This window comes from Quercus suber, unplaced genomic scaffold (genome assembly GCF_002906115.3).
Source record: "Quercus suber isolate HL8 unplaced genomic scaffold, Cork oak 2.0 scaffold_296, whole genome shotgun sequence".
Lineage (NCBI taxonomy): Eukaryota > Viridiplantae > Streptophyta > Magnoliopsida > Fagales > Fagaceae > Quercus > Quercus suber.
In genome coordinates, this window is record NW_027069752.1 from 322,118 (window position 1) to 343,255 (window position 21,138).

The 21,138-nt window shown below is 33.6% G+C and overlaps 2 protein-coding genes across 3 annotated transcripts; both read right to left on the minus strand.

The window, feature by feature from the left end:
- Positions 1-8,459: 8,459 nt before the first annotated feature.
- LOC111993091 (uncharacterized) lies at positions 8,460-15,625 on the minus strand. Of its 2 annotated transcripts, none has more exons than XM_024024944.2 (4): positions 15,098-15,625; positions 11,525-11,700; positions 10,080-10,265; positions 8,460-9,917 (listed from the first exon to the last, which is right to left on the minus strand). In XM_024024944.2, the coding sequence occupies exons 1-4, from the start codon at positions 15,346-15,348 to the stop codon at positions 8,695-8,697; spliced, it is 1,836 nt and encodes a 611-aa protein (XP_023880712.1). In that variant the 5' UTR covers positions 15,349-15,625; the 3' UTR covers positions 8,460-8,694. The 2 variants fall into 2 exon arrangements, with proteins under 2 accessions (XP_023880712.1, XP_023880713.1); XM_024024945.2 differs by lacking the exon at positions 15,098-15,625 and adding an exon at positions 14,039-14,451.
- A 909-nt stretch (positions 15,626-16,534) lies between these two features.
- LOC111993088 (uncharacterized) lies at positions 16,535-19,908 on the minus strand. The gene is made up of 3 exons (XM_024024942.1): positions 19,119-19,908; positions 17,790-18,095; positions 16,535-16,695 (listed from the first exon to the last, which is right to left on the minus strand). Exons 1-3 carry the CDS (start codon positions 19,906-19,908, stop codon positions 16,535-16,537), a joined length of 1,257 nt encoding a protein of 418 aa, XP_023880710.1.
- Between the last annotated feature and the right edge of the window lie 1,230 nt (positions 19,909-21,138).

The window sequence follows — 21,138 nt, forward strand, 5'->3', positions numbered from 1 at the left end:
TTGCTTTGTAGCAAAACCTGTATTTTTAGAAGTTCAATGCAGATAATAACAAAAATTTCACCTAAAATCCTTCACTATAATATTCAGTAGATAAGTAGAACAGAACATTTCAAGCAAAGAATAACAGTTAGCATAGCAATTAAGCCTATTCTTAACCATCATGATGGACTTTTATGGCTTAGAGAAGTTCAATTTCCCTCCAAATACATGCTCAAACATTAACAATAACTACACAACTGCAGGCACATAACAAAACATACATAAAAGGTGATAGATTGATATATAGATTCAATATAGTTTGCTGCTAGTTTGAAATAAAAGAACCTACCCAAGTACTCAAAAGTTTAGAACAAAGACACATGAGCAATCTTTCTACTTTCAACTCCATCTTCTTTTTTTTTTTTTGAAAAAGCAAATTAAATTAAATTAAGTTTGTCATCATCAACCTCAGAACTGCAACTTAAATTAGAAAAAGAACTTCCTACTCCTACAGCAACCCATGCCCCACGAATCTGTGATGGAATTTTTGCAATTTGGGTTGAACATCACGTATCTCCCTCTGTAGATCATCCATTTTGTCTGTCATACCTTCCAACTCAGCCTCAACCGTTCGTAATGCTGATTGCAACTTCATTATTTCAAGCTTTATAAAGTCATGATCTCTCTTCCTTAATTCAAACATTTCAGTTGTTTTTACTAATTCAGTTTTCAGATTTTTGTAGTGAGGAATTTGATTCACAGTCTCCCATATTTCATCATGATAGTGGTGAAGCCATTCTACATCCAGATTCACACTTTCAGCAACAAATATAACATCATTTAGGGAAGTTAGATGATGCTCCTTGAGCTTACTAGATGGTAATTGCTGCAGATTCTGAACAGCTGTGCAAACTTTCTCTAGTATGTCCTTTAACATCTCAGGAGACTTGAGCCTGCAATTTCTTGCAATGTCACCATACTCCTTAATTATGGCATGAAGAGTCGGAGCAAACTCAGCACTCACACGATATGAACCAACTTGTTCAAGATTGTTATCCACTGAGCTTGTTGCATCAGAGCTAGTTTCAAAGAAGGTGTTTGCCATGTGAAAAAGTGACGGACCAAAACTCTTACAGCTCGCACAATCTGGGCTGTATGTACCAATTTCTTCATTATCTCCTCGAAGACCAGAGTCCAGAAAAACAACTGCATCTGGGACATCTTGTTCTGAAGGCATGGATGTTAAAGCGGCAGCAGTATTGGCACCAGCACCATCAGCAGTTTCCTCAGGAATGTGGGTCTCAAATGTTTTTTCTGGGGCACTTTTTTCTCCTTCAACTTCAACACAAAGTGGCACATCTAAGCTAGATGACTCTTTAGAGGTATGTGCACTTTGAAGAAGTGATGCAATAATGCTGCTGCAGTTTAAATGATCATCCTGTCCATCATTATATCCTTGAGGGTCAGAAGATACTATTTCTGCATCTTGGACATTTTGATCAAAAGCCATTGATTTAGACATGGCAGGAGAAGTCTCACAAGCTTCTGTAGACTGGTTCCTGGAAGTTTGCACTATAATATCTTTTCTGGTGAAACCTGCTTGTTCATTGTCTATTGCACCTTCTGCTTCCTTATTTCCTTGAATTATGTTGTCAGGAGAAATGGTTTCTGCATCATGGACATTACATTAGGAAATGATTCAAATAAAAAAAATCAAAGACAGCTCATGTTTAATTTGAGCAATAAAACACTCCCAAAGAGAGAGAGAGAGAGAGAGAGAGATAAAAGAAAGACACATTACCTTGCTTCAATGTGACAGCATTTGGACCCCTTGGTGAAACAGCTCTCTCCCCAAGGAATATGACGGAATTGTTGGTATGCATATTTCTTTTCTTCCGCTTACCCAACAAATTTGAGGTCAAACTGATTTCACTTTCGTTACCCATTGGCAATTTGATCTTCAAACCCTTCATTTTTCCTGGTTGTCTATATTTTTCCAAATTTACGTATTATTTGAGATGCATGCCAATAAAAGGCAAAACACAATCAAGTCAAATTACATTGTTTTAGGGCTACATGTCTAGCTTAGGGTGAGATACCTCCCAAGTAGAATTCTTGGAAAGAAAGAGATATGTACACATGAAAAACAATTTTTTTAGGAGAACAAGTATAAAGAATTTGAACCTTCAAATGATGAAAGACCTTCCAGTTCTGAGTTAAAACCATGAAGAAAAGATGGGAAAGTGAGTGGAAATAGGTAAAATTTTCCTGGATATTTATTATTTATTCTACAACACACAATCCCATTAATAATTTTGTGTCTTCACTTTTCATATAATGCAAGAGAGTAATCAGGCCTTGGACAGAGGAAGTATTTCTTTTTTGAGTGAAAGAGGGAGTGATTGTTAACTATACTGAAATACAAACAACTTATTTTTGAAAAATTATTATTATGCTCACATCCAAAGTTAAAACTTCTACCCTGATATGCTTAACAGTTAAAACCTATCATTCAAACAAGAAGAAGACTCCATAATTAATGACAGTTCCATTGAACAAAATACAAATTTGTCTTTATTGGAGTTTCAGATCCAATTGCAGAATTGTCCAGCAGCAAATAGGCATCATAGCCTTTCAAGTTAAGGGCCAATTAATTTGTCCAACAGATTCTGGCTTTTATATTACCAAAGTGCAATTTCCCAAAGTTACATACTTCTATAAAATGTAGGCACCAGAGTTATGACATATAATTTTGTCCCAATTATTGATAATCTGATTCTTTTAAAAAAAAAAAAAAAAATGTATGGAGCTGTAGCCGTTGCAAAAGAATAAACAAAAATGGTACTTCCTGATACAGTAATTGAAGCAATTGCTTGCTTCATTATAATATGCAATTAAAAAATGTTCTTGAAAAGGTAAAAAGAGAGCTTTCAGTATAACGGCTGTTAATATTTTACCAGAAAAGTTTGAAATAAAACCCCCACCCCAAGGAAACAAATTCTTCCCAAGATTAAATAAAAGATTGACTTTCAGAAATATTTTTCTACTAAATAAGATATTCTAGTGAAAGATCCTATTCCTAGTCAGGAAAATAGTGAAGTCATTGCTATTCTTTCCCCATATCTCACTACTAAGAAAGATGTCCACTTCTAAAAGGGATCATATTTATCCCAGCAGAAGTAACAATAACATTTATAATGCTATAATAGATGGTATACAGAGCAAAATCATACGAAAAGAAAAATGAGAATAATGGAGGAAGATGGATCACCTGTAACTGCCTTACAGTCCTTCAATATATTTCTTGATTTTTCTCGTTCAAGATTTCTTGATTGTACACGTGCACTTTTTCGGCATGGGATAGAACCCCAGTTTGCATGCCTAGATACCTTTGGACTTAACATATTCTCTTCACCAGAGCTTTCCTTCATTTGTTGCAAGTGATTACTGGGAGCAATGCAACAAAAGAAAAATAGAATATAAGTAAAAGGTAATCTTATAATTATGTTGATGAGAAGAAAAATGAACAGGAGGTTTCAGAGGAAGGGCTAATGAACTACTTAAAGAGGTATACCTACACCCTGCACACACACACACACACCAAGTACACACTATATCAATATACTACTACTTTGATAACCTTTTGCAAAAAGCCCCTTTTTCAGGCCAAACAATAGCAAGGTATTAGACCTGGATCCAGCTGAAAAAAATGATGGAATACTCTAAGATGCATAGCTTCAACAAGTGCATCAGTTGTTTAAAAGGGATTTGGCAAGTCTTTGCTCTATGGAGAATGTTTAATTGTGTAAGTTTTGATTTGTATTTCAAACAACATAAGTTTTTTCAATTCCAATATTAAGTTTAATATTTTGAAGATAGTGTCCTTTCAATCTTTATTATATTAGCTATCAGTCCGTCTTCTTTAAGATTGCAAGAGGAAACACAAACAACTCATTTTACTGAAATTGACATCAGAATTTGTCTTAAAATTCTATGAAGTGATATAAATTGGGCATTATGTAACTTGATAGAGCAATGCAGCAATTTGATACCTGAGTAATTCAAAGACTTGGAGTAGCTGTTGTTGTCACCACAGGTAGACAAACTATGGCCAAAAAAAAACAAACAATAAGTAAGCACAACATATAGCACTCTGTTACCAAACTAAGCCACACCTATTAATTATCAACCAAATAGATAAAAAATCCTCAGCCAGAAAAAAGAAAAGCAGAGAGAGAGAGAGATCTAAAGCAAGAAAGAAAGAAAAACCTAAATAGAAATTGGAATTCAAGGATGGAAAATCAAGGGATGCAACTGAATCATAACAAGTTTCTTTGTTATTGTAAACTAAACAACAGTTTATGATGCTACTACTTCCATCGTAAACACTCCCATATCTTGCACACAATCAGTTTATGATGTCAATCAAAGAAACATGCAAATGGAGTGAGAGCTTGAGAACCTAGCTACATGCTACTCCTCTGCCTCTAAATAATATTTTACATTTTCTTTTTTGATTGTCTCTTAATAATGGTCCATTATTAAAAAAGGTAAGCATAATTTGTTACACGTAACCCTTGTTTATCCTATCCATTAAAAAAGATATTTCAATGTAAAAATAAAGAGTTTTGTTGGAAAGTTAAATTCTTGAGATAGGTGGGAGTTCAGTCCCCCCCCCCCCCCCCCCCCCCCCCCACCCCCTCTCCCACCTTGAATCACTTTTATTTTCAAGTAAAACTATATAAAAGAGTTATTCAGCATTCAAGTCTATAGGTCTAGTGTGTTCATCCTCTGAAAAAAAGGTTTTGAAAGCTATTGAGAAAATCCTAAACAAGTTCTTATGGAATGGTGCCGAAAATTCTGCTCCAAGGGCTAGAGTTTCTTGGAAAGAAGTGTGCTGTCCCAAAAGGGAGGGTGGATTGGGCTTGAAGTGGTGTGAGGAATGGAGTAAAGCAGCAATTATGAGATCCATTTGGCTCTTGTTCAAGCAGGCTAGCTTTCTTTGGGTTGCATGGGTCAGGAACAACTTGTTGAAGAACCAAAGCTTTAGGCAAGTGAAGGTTCCTCAACAATGTTAAGGTTGGATGAAAATCCTAAAAATTCAAGAGTTAGTGAGACCAAGTATCAACTTCCAGGTTGGTGATGGCTCTAGTATGTTTTTTTATAACAGGATGGTCCTTTGTATTTGAAGAATGAACATCATGTGATGTGTCATACTGCCAGCACTACAAATGCTAAGCTCTCCTCAGTCATTAGCAACCATTCCTGGTCTTGGCTGCCTGCTAGGTCTGAAGACCTTGTAAGTATACAATATAAGCTTCCTGAGATAGTTATTGGGGACTCAGAACAGGTGGTTTGGGTGCATACAAATGGCTGCTACTCTTGTGCTTCAGCTTGGGAACAAGTCAGATACAAGGATGTTTTCCAGAAATGATTCCTAGTCATACCTTTATATGTTGGTTAGCAATGAAAGACAGGTTGCTAACAAGGGCTAGATTGGAGATATGGGGAGTATGCAGTGATGTACTGTGTCTATTATGCAGTGCAACTTTAGGGAGTCAGGACCATTTATTCTTTGAATTTCTTTTTCCACAAAGAGTCTGGAAAGTGACTATGGAATTCAGTCTACAATGTAATCCTGAGTTTGATTGGGAAAAGATAGTTAGTTGGGCTGTAAACACCACTGGAGAGGGCAGAGCTTGAAGGCTGTAATTTGTAAATTTGGCATGGAAGCTACTGTTTATGAACTCTGGAAATGCAGTAACGCTGTGTTGCATCAAGGCTGTCCTAGTTCTGAAGAGCAGATTATTACTTCAATTAAGAAGCAAGTGAAAATGAGACTTGAATTCAAAGGGTCATTCCCTTGTATTAAAGAGAACAGGGACATTTGCTGTAAATGGGGACTATCTACAGACTTTCTTAGGTCTTGTAGGCCTTCTGTTTAGACTAATGAATTTGCTGGCATATCAGCCAGTTGTATTCTATGTTGTTGTAATTTGTGTTGCTATTATGGCTTAAGATTTGTCTTGATTGTTAAAAAAATAAAAATAATAATAATAATAACAGTGGGACTATTAATTAAGAAAGATAATTACTTTAGCCCTCAAAACTGTGAATTACTAAAAAATAAAAGGTGATTGTAAAGGCTTCATTCTCATCAAATCATTTAGCCCTTTTTGTTGACTGAGAAAACCCAGTAAGAGCAATATAAAAGCAAATGTTGTCTTATGTCTTTGGGGATTTGTAAGGGATAAAAAATCCCCCAACTCAACAGATCGAATTTTAAAGGTTTTCCTTTCTTGGGTTCCACGTAACAAACAATCATAACATTCCCAACCCATCTAAAAAATTTCCTTCCTTTTATTTTCATTTTCCAAATTTTCAAACATTAAAACATTACACTCAAGCTAAGTATGAAGCTCAGCCTTGCTCCTCTAATACCCATCAGAAGTTCAGACACATCACAAACACTGACACACAGACACCCACACACCCACATATATACATGCAAAAGGGTGAACAAAAACAATAGAAAAGTAGTGAAACAAGAAAATAGTGTTTTTTTTTCTTACTTGCTTTGTCTTCTTAGTGACCCTTTGACCAGTACCAAACGCAGTTTGCAAAACCAGAGGGAGTGAGTGAGAAAGAGAGACAGAATAGTTTTACAAAAGCTGACCCAAGTAATATCTGGGTTTAGATTATGTGAGTCTGGGACTTTTTCTTTTTCATTTTTTAAATTTGGGTCTGAGTGATAAGTATTCGTACTCTGAGTCTGAGATTTATTAGATTCTCACTTTATATTCTTACTCTCTTTTTTAAAAAATCTTTGGACATTGGCATTTCATTTCATGGGTGTAAAGTGTCGTGGTTTTTTGGGTTGTTTCTATAGATAGAAGTTGATGAAGTTAATACGTCCCCTGCAAAGCTTGCCATGCCATGCGCATATTTGGTATGAGTTTCTTAAGAAAGGACAGGCCATTGACACGTGGAAAGAATGAGTGGAGGCTTTAACTGTAGTTTGAAGTTTGAAATGACGTTATTTGAGGAAAATAATAAATAAACAGTGCAATGGTTTCTAGCTAGTCCTTTTTTTCCCATTATTTTTCTAGTTAATTTACACTTTATATATTTTTCCTTTTCAAGATTAATTTCTCTCTTTTTTTTCTTTTTTTTCTTTTGGGGGTAAGAACAAAGTATTCGTTTTTTTGTTAATAATGTTAGATGGAATTATTAATTCATAATTTTTTTTAATAATTTAAAATTTTGATATAATCGAAATTTATCATGATATTAGAATACAAGGTTTTAAATTCAAGTTCTACTACTATCTCTACCTTACATCCTATTTAAAAAATTTCCACAATATTTTTTGTTTTGATTTTTTTTCCTTTTACGATTATATAAGATTTGAATCTATGAGCTCATTACAATTGATCTTTATAATCAAATCCATATATTAATGGATTTTCTGCTTATATTGATAGAATTTGAACTCAATTTTTTTTTTCATTGAAATTCTCATTATAATAATTAATAATTAGCCTGTTTAGGGGTTGATTATTATGAGATGTGTTATGTCCATAATATTTTTACAATATTTTTACAACAAATTCTATGTAGTAAATTAGTATTGGTTATAATTTGAATTTACAGTTGTTCATTAATTTTCTGCTTACCAGTAACAATTTGTCACTTATGATTTGTTGTGAAAGTATTGTGAAAATATTTTAAGACCTAACCTTCCTCAATTATTATAGCTTCATTTGTATGAAGAGGCCGTGTAAAAATGTCAATTAAAAAGGTTTGTAAAGGTGCAAAGGAGATGGGAGTGGTTTGAGATTAAAATGGAGCATGAATCAGTGGATATATCTTTGATGAAAATATTGGAGTTATCAAAACCAGATGATTCAGTTAAGAAGATGAACGAAATTTCCTTCAATTTCTTATTTGGTTACACAAGTCAATGACCCATGATGAGGACATGTAAATCAGTAAATGGTTATACAAGCATTTTAACTAGCAAAAGCATCAACAACCCCCCATACACACACATACTAAATTTATCACAAGCGCTTTACACGTACAATAATGCACTTTTTATTTATTTATTTGATTTTTTGAATTAGTGTTATTATGTTTAAAAGTGATATATAAATAACCTTGTGTATTTAAAAAAAAAAAAAAAAAGGTAAGATAACGTAAAATAATGTTTAAAAATGAAATAGAGATAATGTTCTAAGTTTTAGGCTGAATGGAGAAGATAAAGGAAGAAGCAAAACTTAGAAACAGTAAGTTACTCTTTTAACCATATTGTATTTTTTTTTTTTAATTTAAAATTATTTAACTAAAAGATGGGAGTATTTTAGAAAGTCTAAAAATTTGTGTCAGGATATTGTAACATGCAAAATGTTAAAATCCAAACAGGAATCCTGTTATTAATACTATATATATATATATATATATTAGAATACTCAGCTGGAGGCACATAAGTAATATATAAAAGGTGACAGATTTAATACATAGATTGCATATAGTTTGCAGCTAGTTAGAAATAATAGAAACTAGCCAAGTATTCAAAAGTTCAAAACAAGGCCATATGAGCATTCTTTCAAGTATCAACTTCATCTTTTCTTTAAAAAATAAAAATAAACTTAAATTAAGTTTTCCATGATCAACCTTAGAGCTCCAACTTGAATTAGAAATCGAAGTTCCTAGCTACTTCAGCAACCCGTGTCCAGCAGACCTGCAATGGTATCGTTGCAATTTGGATTGAACTTCCCGTTTCTCCTCCTTTAGTTCCTCCACTGTTTTTGTAATGCGTTGCAACTGACACTCCTCATTTTCAATCTCACACTCCAGCATTCGTAGTTCAGCTTGCAACTTCAACCTTTCAAGCTTCTTATTATCAAGAGATGCCTTCTTTGATTTGAGCAATTCAGTAGAATTTGCTAAATCAGATTTCAGATCTTTGTAGTAAGGAATCTTATCCACAATAATCTCCCTAATTTCATCATGGTGGTCACGAAGCCATTCTACATCCAGCTTTGCAGCATCAGCCAAAACTATAACATCATTAACAGAAGTTAGATGATGCTTCTTGAGCTTACTAAATGGTGATTCTTGCAGATCATGAACAGCTGTGCAAACTCTTTCCAGTAAGTAATTAATCATCTTAGGAGACTCGAGCCTACAATTTCTAGCAATGTCACCATACTTCTCAATTATGGCAAGAAGAGTCGGAGCACACTCAGCACTCACACAATATGAACCCACTTGTTCAAGTGTGTTATCTGCCGAGCTTGTTGCATCAGAGCTAATGTCATAGAAGGTGCTTGTCATGTGAAAAAGTGATGGAGCCAAACTCTTACAGCTCACGCGATCTGGACTGTATGTACCCATTCCTTCATTATCTCCTTCAAGAGCAGTGCCCAGGGAAACAACAGCTGCATCTCGGACATCTTGTTCTGAAGGCATGATGGTTAAAATGGCAGCAGCATTGGCACCGACACCATCAGCAGTTTCCTCAGGAATGTGTGTCTCAAATGTTTTTTCCCGGGCACCTTTAAGCTCTTTGTTTGCCAATATTATACTTCTTTCTCCCGCAACATCTACACAGATGTCATCTGAGCTTGAGGATTCTAAAGAGGTACTTGAATTTTCAGAAAGTGATGCATTAATGCCATTGCAGCTAAAATAATCACCCTGTCCATCGTTATGTCCTTGAGGGTTATTATCAGGGGATACAACTTCTGCACCATGGACATTTTGCTCAGAAGCCATTGATGTAAACATGGCAGGAGAATTCTCACAAGCTTCTATAGCAATGTTCCTAGAAGTTTGCACTTCAATATCTTTTTTGGTGACACCTGCTTGTTCATCGTCTATTGCACCTTCTGCTTCTTTATTTCCTTGAATTTCGTTGTCAGGAGAAACAGTTTCTGCATCACAGAAATTCCGTTCGTAGAAATAATTCAAATAAAGAAGCAAAGATAGCTCATGTTTAAGTAGAGTAAAAACACACTCCAAAAAGGGAGAAAAAAAGAAAAAGAAAAAAGAAAAATAAAAAAAGAAACAAGAAAGAAAAAAGCAAGACACATTACCTTGATTCAATCTGGCAGCATTTGAACCCCTTGGTGAAACAGCTCTCTCCCCAAGGAATGTTAAGGAATTGCTGCTATGCATATTTCTTCCCTTCCGCTTACCCAACACTTTTGGGGTCAAACTGGTTTCACTTCCTTTACGCATTGGCAATTTGATCTTCAGCCCCTTCATTTCTGCCTGGTTGTCTATATTTTTCCAAATTTAAATAGTGAAACAAGTAGGATTCTTGGAAAGAAAAACACAAACAAGTCAAGTTACATGGTCTAAGGCAGAGCGTCTAGCTGAGGGTGAGAACTTTCCAAGTAGAATTCTTGGAAAGAAAGAGATATGTACACAAGTAAAAAGATTTGTTTAAGAGACAAGTATAAATAAGTTGAAGTAACCTTCAAATGATGCACTGAATTGAACTTGGGGCCTAGTCATTTTAGGTTTATAGTTATTACCAAACTATAAGATTGCAGATGAAAAACGTTCCAGTTCTGAGTTAAAACCCAAGAAGAAAGATGGGAAAGTGAGGGGAAATAGTTAAAATTTTCCTGGAAATTTATTATTTATTCTACAACACACAATCCCATTAACAATTTTGTGCCTTCGCTATTCATATACAGCAAGAGACTAATCAGGCCTTGGACAGAAGGGGGGTAATTTTTTTAAATTTTTTTTGAGTGATAGAGGGAGTGATTGTTAACCATACTGAATTACAAACAACTCATTTTTGTATTATTATTATTATTATTATGATGCTCACATCCAAAGTTGAAACTTCTACCCTGATATGCTTAACAGTTAAAAGCTATCATTCAAACAAGCAGAAGGCTCCCTAATTAATGATAGTTTCATCCAACAAAATACAAATTTTGTCTTTATTGGAGTTTCAGACCCAAGTGCAGAATGGTTCAGCAACAAAGATTTAAGGGCCAGTTAATTTTATCCAACTAGAGTTTTGGCTTTTCCAATAAAATGATATTACCAAAATGCAATTTGCGTAGAGCTACATACTTCATTAAATAGTGATGACAGAAAATTTTGTCCCAATTATGGATAGTCTGATTTTTTTTTAAAGAAAATTTATGGATCTGTAGCTGTTGCAAATGAATAAACCAAATGGTAGTTCCTGATAAAAGTATTTGAAGCATTTGTTTGACTTCCGTCTAATATGCAATTAAAACAAGTTCTTGCTCATGGTAAAATTAAAGAAAAGATAGGCTTTCAGAAATATTGCTCTGCTGAAAAAGAGATTCTATTTATAGGTACTATTCCTAGTCAGGAATATAGTCAAGTCACATTTCCTGCTCTTTCCCAAGATCCCATTACTAAGAAAGATGTTCAATTCCAAAAGGGAACATAACAAAAGTAACAATAACGTTTCTAATGCTACAGCAGATGGTATAGAAGCAAAACCATATGAAAAGAAAAAGGAGAATATTGGAGGAAGAAGGATCACCTGAATCTGCCTCACTGTCCTTCCATATATTGTTTGATTTTTCTTTTTCACGATTTATTGATTGTATACGTGCACTTCTCCGGGATGGGATAGAACTCCAGTTTGCACACCTTGATACTTTTGGACTTATCATATACTCTTCACCAGAGCTTTCCTGCATTTGTTGCAATTGATGACTGGGAACAATAACACAACAACAACAAAAACAGAATATAAGTAAAAGGTAATTCCATAATAGGAACGAACAGAAGGTGTTGGAGGAAGGACTAATGAACTAATTACAGTGGTATACTTACACCCTGCACAGACACTTACTATATTAAAATACATATGTGTTGATAGCCTTTTGCAAAAATCCCCTCTCTCTATCTACTAAATACAATTTTTTTCAGGCCAAAGAATAGCAAGGTATAACAAGATGGAATACTCTAAGATGCTTACCCTCAATAAGTGCATCAGTTCTTTCAAAGGGATTTGGCAAGTGTTTGATACACATAGAATGCTTAATGAGTATGCTTTGAACTGTGCTTCAAACAAGATAATTTCTTTTTTTCTAATTCCAATGATATCGTTTAATATTTTGAAAAAAAATGTCCTTCCAATATTATTACATTAGCTGCAAGTCCATCTCCTTTAAGATTGCAGAAGGAAACACAATAGAGCAATGCAGTTCTGTGAAATGATATTAATTGGGCATTATGCAACTTAATAATGCATTGCAGCTACCTGATATCTGAGTAAATCCGAGATTTGGAGTATCTGTTGTTGTAACTACATTTAGACAAACTATGGACTAAAAACAACAAAAAACAAGTAAGCACAGTATATTATACTCTGTCATCATACTAAGCCACACAATGGGGGTTACTCCTGACCCTCCCCATATCCCTTCCCTATAATGACAATATCTATTAATCATTAAACAAATAGCTTAAAAATCCTCAGCCAAAAATAAGATCTAGAGCAAGAAGAAGGAAAAAAAAAATCCCTGAATAGCAACTGAAATTAAGGGATGGAAAATTAAAAGATGCAATAGAATAATAGAAAGTTTTTTAGTTATTGTAAATTAGAGAACAGTTTATGATTTCACCACTTCCATCTTAAACACTTTCCCACATCTTCCATCTTAAACACTCTTTCATTCCTCAAGATAGTTATTGGGGTTGGAGTCTTGGAGAGCTATTCTTAAACTTCAAGAGGAGGCAAGGAAGCCTTTGAGCTATGAAATTGGTGATGGCAGCAAATTTATTCTTTGGCATGATTCATGACATCCTGATGGAGTACTACTTACAGAAATATGGGTACAGTTGTACAGGGTCAAATACGATGCTGCCAGCAACTATGAAGCTAGAGTTAGCTCAGTCCTTAAGAATAAACTATGGTCCTGGAATCCTGTCAGATCAGATCACTTGGTGAGCATTCACAGGAAGCTGAACCTGGTTGTTTTGAAGGAAGATGATAGAGCACTATGGGCCAATTCCTACAAATTTGATTTTGCTGGCAAATAAAGCAGAGTGGTGGCAGTTAGTGTGGTTTAACTTAAGCCATTCCTAGACACTCCTTTGCTGGATGGATGGCTATTCCTAATAATCTTCCAACCAAAGCTAGGATGCTGCAATGGGGACTTTCAGTAAATGGTTTATGTGTTTACTACTTTACCGCAGGTCTAGCCTTGAGTATAGAGAACATTTTGATGAACCTAGCTACATGCTACTCCTCTATCTCTAAATAATATTTTACATTTTCTTTTTTGATTGCCTCTTAATAATGGTCCATTAGTAAACAAGGTTAGCATAATTTTTTACACATAACCTTTGTTAATCCTATCTATTACAAAAATATATTTCAAAGTGAAAATAAATAGCGTTTTGTTGGAAAATTAAAATCTTGAGAAAGGTGGAAGCTTTTATTTTATTTTCTTTGAAACTAGTGTATTTTCAAGTGAACCTATATTAAGCACAGTACATATTGCATCATTGACACCATGTAAATGATCAAAATAATGAATAGTTTACATGGAGTCAATAATGCAAGTATGAAAGATAATTACGTTAGTCCTCAAAACTGTAAATTACTAACCCAAAAAAAAGAAGAAGAAAGGTAATCGTACACATGCCACATTCACATCAAATCATTTAGCTCTGTTTGGTGACTGAGAAAACTCAGTAAGAACAAAGAAAGTTACAAGACATAAAATTTAAAGTTGTCTTATGTCTTCTGGATTTATAAGGGGCAAAAAAAATTCCCCATATCAGCAGATCCGAAATATTTGGAACCCCAATATGAAAGGTTTTTCCTTTCTTGGGTTTCAAGTAACAAAACAATCTAAACATGCCCAACTAACAAATTTCCTTCCTTTTCCTTTCCATTCCCAAATTTTTAAAGCAACCCAAACCATCAAAAGTTCATACACATCACACACACAAACATACACACATGTATATGCAAGAGAATACAAAGAAACAGTAGAAACAGAAGTGAAACAAGAAAAGATTGAATTTTTTTTTTTCTTACTGGCTTTGTCTTCCTAGTGTCCCTTCTGACCGTACCATACACGGTTTGCTAAACCAGAGAGAGTGAGTGAGAGGGAGTAGTTTTACAAGGGAAGAAAGTTTGTTTCTTTGGTTTATAATGTGTAAATTCTGTGTGTGGGACTTCTTTTTTGTTTGGGTCTCAGAAAAAAGCTTCTCATGTGGTTTGAATGAGGAAATAACAGCCAATGAGTACAGGGCATTTGTTATGCCAAGTAGCACAAGGGGTACTCTCTGTCTCTGAGTCTGAGATTTTGATTCTTACTGATTTTTTTTTAATGAAAGCTATTCTTAACCTTAAGTATTTCAATTTTATCTCACTGTTTTTATCAGATTGTGTAGACTTATTGACTATTTGTTATATGAAATTACTGAATTCTCAAAAAAAAAAAAAATTATTTTTTTTTTTTTTTTGGTTCTTTCCATATATAGAAGTTCATGAAGACAGTCATCTTCTACAAAGCTTGCCATGCCAGTACAGTTTTGGAATGAATTTTTGGCTGAAAGGACACGCCCTTGACACGTGGAAAGAAAAAGTGGAGATTTTAAGGGTCTTTTTGTATTTGTCTCTGGCTTTTGCATAGTGGGAGGGTTTAACTTTTTTTTTTTTTGGTGATCATTGAAGTTTGAACTGCTGTTATTTGAGGAAAATAATAAATAAATAATGCATTAATTTCCAGCAAGTTTATATATATACTTTTATTTTTCTAGACTAATTTTTATTTTTGTAGGTAAGAGCAAAGTATAAAGCTAATTATTATTTCTAATTCCATTGTGAAATGTTTCGTGTAATAATAGGGGTGAAAAAAAAAAAAAAAGCCCAAACCAATTTGTCGACCCTAAATTCAACCCAACCCTTCACCCAAAAAATAAAAAAGCAGTATACGAAAAATCAAACTTTAAATTTATATAGCTTCAAAAAAAAAAAAAAACTTTAAATTTATATTTTTCCTAGGGATTATTTTCTCAGCAAACACTCATAGAAATCAAAACCCTACGAATCAAGCAAAAGTAGTATGAGTTTCTAGACTAGATAAGGTACTGTTCTTGACCAGCAGTGTCCCAGATCTGAGCCTTGACGCTCTTGTGCTCAATGACAAGAGTGCAAGTCTGTAACTCAACGCCGATGGTGGCTTTGGAGTACAAACTGAACTCGTTGCGTGCGAACCGAGCCAGTATCTGAGACTTCCCGACCGCCGAGTCACCTATCAGCAACACCTTGAACACATAGTCTATCTTCTGGTTCGAATCTCCATATCCTACTCCTCCACCTCTACCTCCACCGCTAGCCATTTTCAGAGAGAGAGAGCTATGAATCTCTGAGCGCTTTTTGGTTACTCTGTACTTTATGGAAGTTCAGAGATCGGTGAGGAAAGGCTTAAGTTTTTTTCGGTGTGTGTGTGAGAACTGTGAGAGGTAAAGTGAGATTGATTTTGATGAAAATTAATGAGTGACACGATTTTGTTGATTTTTTGTGTATTTAAATATTTGGCTTTTTTTATACTTTTTGAGAAGGATGCGTTTATTTTTCTCTTTTTTTGATCAGAAGAATTTTTATTTGTTCAAGGACAATTGGTTTCGAAATTTTTGGAAAATTTTGAGCTTGAAATGACATTTTCTTTTATTTGTTGCACTGTTTGGTTGCCAAGAATGTGAGAGAAAATGAAAAAGAAAAGAAAAATTTTTTTATTTGATTTTTTAATATAATTGCTGATGTAGACGTGCTTATATGAAATTTTTTAATCCCAAGAATGGAGTCTAGAGAGAGTGGAAAAGGAAATCCAAGAAAGTGTTGGAGTTTTCACTTTAATGATATTTTAGTAATTTTGTTAATTTGGTAATTGGATAAGTTGGGATTTATCTATAATAATTGGGTTGTGTTGGGTTTGAATTAGAAGTAATTAGTTAAATGAGTTTTATATACTCAACTCAATTATGCTCACTTCAAACCCATTTTAAACTCACTCATTTGACACCTCTAACTTACACTTTTGTAGCAGATGCCCACATTTTACATATTATGTGAAAGAGAGTCGACATTATTGAATGAGAAGTAAACAACCAAAACTCATCATTAAAATAATTAGCGTAAACCTTTTATTTCAAAAATCATTAAAAGAATGATATAAAATTGATGAGCTTTACCTCCCCTCCTCTACTATTTATTTGTCTTATTTGTTATTATATATTCCTTCAGGGTTGGTTTTTTTCCCTTCAAATATCATAGGATTTGAATCTATGATTCTATTATTAAAAATATATTCTTCTAAATATATATATATATATATATATATATAGTTAGATTAAATTTAAAATCCTGCCACCGGTGCATAGGTATCAAAGTAGTCTATTCCTTCCCTTTGTTTAAAGCCTTTTGCCACTAATCTTGCTTTAAAGGTTTGAATTGACCCATTAGTGTTATACTTTCTTCTAAATACCCATTTATAGCCAATTGGTTTTGAACCAATAGGTAAATTCACTAGGACCCAATATTATTGGATAATATTGAGTCCATCTCATCATTAATAACTTCTTTCCTGGAAGCTGAATCTCTAGAAGCCATAGCTTCCTTAAATGTTTTAGGATCATCATCTGTGTTAAACACAATGAGTATTTTATTTAGGACTACTTGTCTATTACCTTCAACAAGGAACAATTGAGCTTGTAAGAAATGAAATCTGGACCAAAGTCCTTTACTTTTCTTATCCTTTGACTCTTTCTTTGTTCACTTGGTGAACCACTTTCAATCCTTTTTATACCACCCAAAGTAGCATTAGGATTAGATTCACCTTGTTGTGTTTGAGTAGGTATCAAGGCATCAATGGGATCTTTACTAAATTTATCCTTAATAAATTCAACATCTCTTGATTCCACCATTATATTAGAACTTAAGTCTAATAATTTATATGCATTTGAATTTTTAGCATAACCTACAAACACACTTTTCATAGCTCTTGGTTCTAACTTTTTTCTTTTTGGATCAACCACTCTGTAAAAGGCTAAACACTCCCACACTTTGATATAATTAAGGTTTGGTTTCCTTCCATTCCATAATTTATATGAAGATACTTTAATCTTCTTGGAAGATACTCTATTGTGCACATGACATGCTGTAAGCAATGCATCTCCCCATAAATTTAAAGGAAGCTTGACACTCAAGATCATGGTATATACCATGTTTACAAGAGTCCTATTTTTTCTTTCAGCCAAACCATTTTGCTGGGGTGTATAAGGGGCTAAACTTTGGTGTATTATACCATATTCCTCACAAAAGGTAGAAAAATCATTAGGAAAATATTCACTACCCCTATCACTTCATAGGATCTTTATTTTCCTATCTTTTTTATTTTCTACTTCAATTTTATAGCGTTTGAACATGCCAAAGGATTCATATTTATTTCTCATTAAATACACATATGTAAATCTAGAGAAATTATCAATGAATGTAATGAAGTATCTTTTACCTCCTATGGTTAATACACATTCAATTTACATACATCATAATGGACAAGTTCAAGCATAATAGAATTTCTATTTCTTTGTCATCTTTGCTTGAATACAAATCTCACATTTCTTTTCATCATCATGCTTATATGAAATCATACCATGCTTTGACATAAACTTCAAGTATTTGAAATTTAAATGTCCTAATCTAGCATGCCACAAATATGAAGAATCAACAATAGAAGCACAACTAGAAACTTTTTTATTAATAATACTTAGTTTATACATACCATCAGTAGCATATCCCTTTTCTACAAATATCTCATTCTTGGATAAGATTAACTTGTCCAATTCAAGTACAGCTTTTACACCACTCTTACATAACAAATTGGCAGATACAAGATTCTTCTTGATATCGAGTACATGAAAAATATTGGTTAAGATCACCGTTTTGTTAGAACTCATTTTCACTTCAATGGTGTCCTTTTCAAGAACTTTTGCTTTATTATGGTTACCTATCAACACTTGTTGTTCTATGGAAGACTCGTCATAAGTCTTGAACTGCTCTTTTTTGTTGCACACATGCACCATTGCACCTGAATCAAACCGTCAATCAAAAAGATTTGTAATTATAGCCATATGAATTTCAGTGATCATATCAATATGTATGTCACTTACTATAGCAACAATGTTCTCAATGACATTTTTTTCAATGGCATTGCCTTCTTCATCCTTTTACTTGTTCTTTAAGAGTTTACATTCGTGAATATAATGACCTTTCTTTCCACAATGGAAACAAGCCCGATTGTTAGGTTCTAAGGAATTAGGAACTAATGTATTAGAACTTCATTTTGTAAAGTTGGAAAACCATGATCAAAACGTTTTAGTCTTGTTTTAGACTTACTCAAAGTGTAATTATATGTAAAGTTAGAATCGAGTATTCTACAGGATTTATTGTGTAAATCTACCTAGCTCGATCAATTGAGAGTCGTGTAGATTGTTTTTCTGCAAAATTTTCTAACTCAGCCCAAGTCCATTTGACGTGTAGGGTTTTATGTTTTGCCTTAAGTATAAAAGGGTAAACCCTAACCACGTTTTGAGTTGCTCTTTATGCTATGTGTGTGAATCTTTTGTGAGATCTAGAGGTGTTTGTATTCACATATACTTAGGGTTATTAAGAATCAAGACTATGTCAAGAACTTGGTGATCGTTTCAATTACAAATTCAAGAGCTTAAAGATACACAAACGGTAGTGCTTGTACTTGCTGGAAATCCAAGAAAGAAGTAGTCCGTGGACTCAAAGTTGTCACGTGGTTGTGGTAGTAAATTTTCTACTCGAGGTAGTAATAGGATGTTAATGGTCTAAGTCGCTATTGTGTAAACTTCAATTCTTTTATAGTGGATCCGGTTTACCTTGAGGATAGTTAGGTTAAATTCTTTTCAAGTTTTTTATCGGTTTGGTTTTTCTAGGTTATCGTATCATTATGTTCTTTATTTTTTGTACTTTACAATGATATGATTTATCTGTATTAACTTAGATTTGCATAATTTGACTAAGTAATCACTTGACTAATTAACTAGGTTAATCTGATTGTGTTTTAAGAGGTTTAAAAACGAACACCGATTCTTCTTGTCCTTGTTGGGATTCTTGGAGTTGTTCTTTTTGAAACTACTCCCACTTTTGTTTACTTTCAAGTTCTTATCGGTCTCACTTGAACTCTCACTTTGAACTTTATTCACATTGTTTGCATTCACTTTAGAATCGGTGTTAGTACCATCTTTAACCCGATTTTCCTCTTCAATTTGAAGATGTTGTTCAAACTGTTCTAAATTAAGATCTTCCAACATATGCAGAAGCTTCTTCCTAAAACTATTCCAACTTGGTGGGAGTTTCGCAATGACTGCACCCACTTGAAATGATTCAGGCATATTGATTGACAAATCACGGAGTTTATTGACCAAAATTTGTAACTCGTGCACTTGATCCAAAATTGAGATATTATCAAGCATTTTATAATCAAAATACTTTTGAATAATAAACTTATTTGTACCTACTTTCTTAGTTTTGTACTTTGCCTCTAAAGCATTCCAAATCTCTTTCGGTGACTTCATTGATGTGTAGAGATCATAAAGACGTTCCGAAATAGTATTGAGAATGTGTCCTCTACAAATCAGTTCGTCTTCCTCTTGTTTCTTTCTTTGTGCCTTTATCTTATCAGTGTCTTCATCACTCGTAGTAGGAAAAGGCATCAAATTCCAGTCCAAGACATAGGAAAGTTTCAGTGCAGTAAGTAGGAATTTCATCTTGTCTTTCCATCGAGAGAAATTTGTTCCATCAAAGTGATCCAATTTCACCAACTCATGATTCAACATCTTCAGTGTTGAAACATCATTTGTTCCTTTCACCATAGGGAATATTGTCTAAGATTGTTGAGAATAATACAAAAAGTAATAAAAGAAGAACAAGGATAACACAAATGACAAACATAAAAGATAACTTGGAGACACAAAATTGTTATCCTTAGACAATATTTGCTCCCACACTATTGTTACTAAAAGGTTATCGTAAATTTGTCCCTAAAATATAACTAAGTTGTTGGGTTCTACAGATAACAATTCTGAAGAATAACCATAGGATTTTTTGTGTAACCCTTCTATTGGAATATTTTCAAGAAGGCCATTTGACTTTGTATGAGTCATTGGTTCTTGAACTCAAAGTAGGTTACTTGGCATTGCATGGGAACTGGGCAGGTTATTTGTGAGGATATATTGTGTACAATTATGAGGTCTGCAAAATAATTTGGGTTCGCGATAAAACTAGTTTTGTCCATTTTGACAAATAGTCCCACTTTCTTTTCTTATTGATAAGTGTTTTTATTTGGCACTTTAGCATTTCCCTTCCACCTGTTGACAGTAGGCCAGGGCTCTTTTTAATCTAAGTTTAGGTTGCATTTGGTATTAGCTTAAAAAACCAGTTTTTTTTACTATTTAGTTTATTTTTGCTACAATTTATAAGTTTTATTGCGCTTTTTGATACTACTCATGGCCTCTCGTACTATTTTAGTTACCTTTTAGCTTTATTTACAATACTTTCAGCAAAAAATTTTCAGTTTCAGCTAAATAAGTTGTTCTCAAACAGACTCTAAGTGTATGTTTGGCAAAAACTAAAAAGCCAGTTTATTTTACTATTCATCTTATTTTTGCTACTATTCATGAGTCTCACTGCACTTTTTGGTACTATTCATGAATTCCACTTTAATATTTCAGCTAACTTTTAACTTTATTTATAGTATTTTCAGCAAAAAAATTTCAGTTTCAGCAAAATAAGCGGATCCCAAACAGATCATAAGTATGAAAATGAAACATTTTGATTGGGTCCTCATTTACTATTTCAGCTACTTTTTAGCTTTATCTACAGTACTTTTAATAAAAAAAATTTCAGTTTCAACTAAATAAACTGTTCTCAAATGGACTCTAAGTATGAAAATGAAACACTTTGATGGTTTTAAAACATAATCACTCTTTTTAATCCCACAATTTTTTTTTTAATTAATATAGTTTTGCATATCAGAATAGTAAAATCTTTTTTCAATGGGTTTCCATTAGTTCAAATAAATCTAGTGAATAAAGAACTAGGGT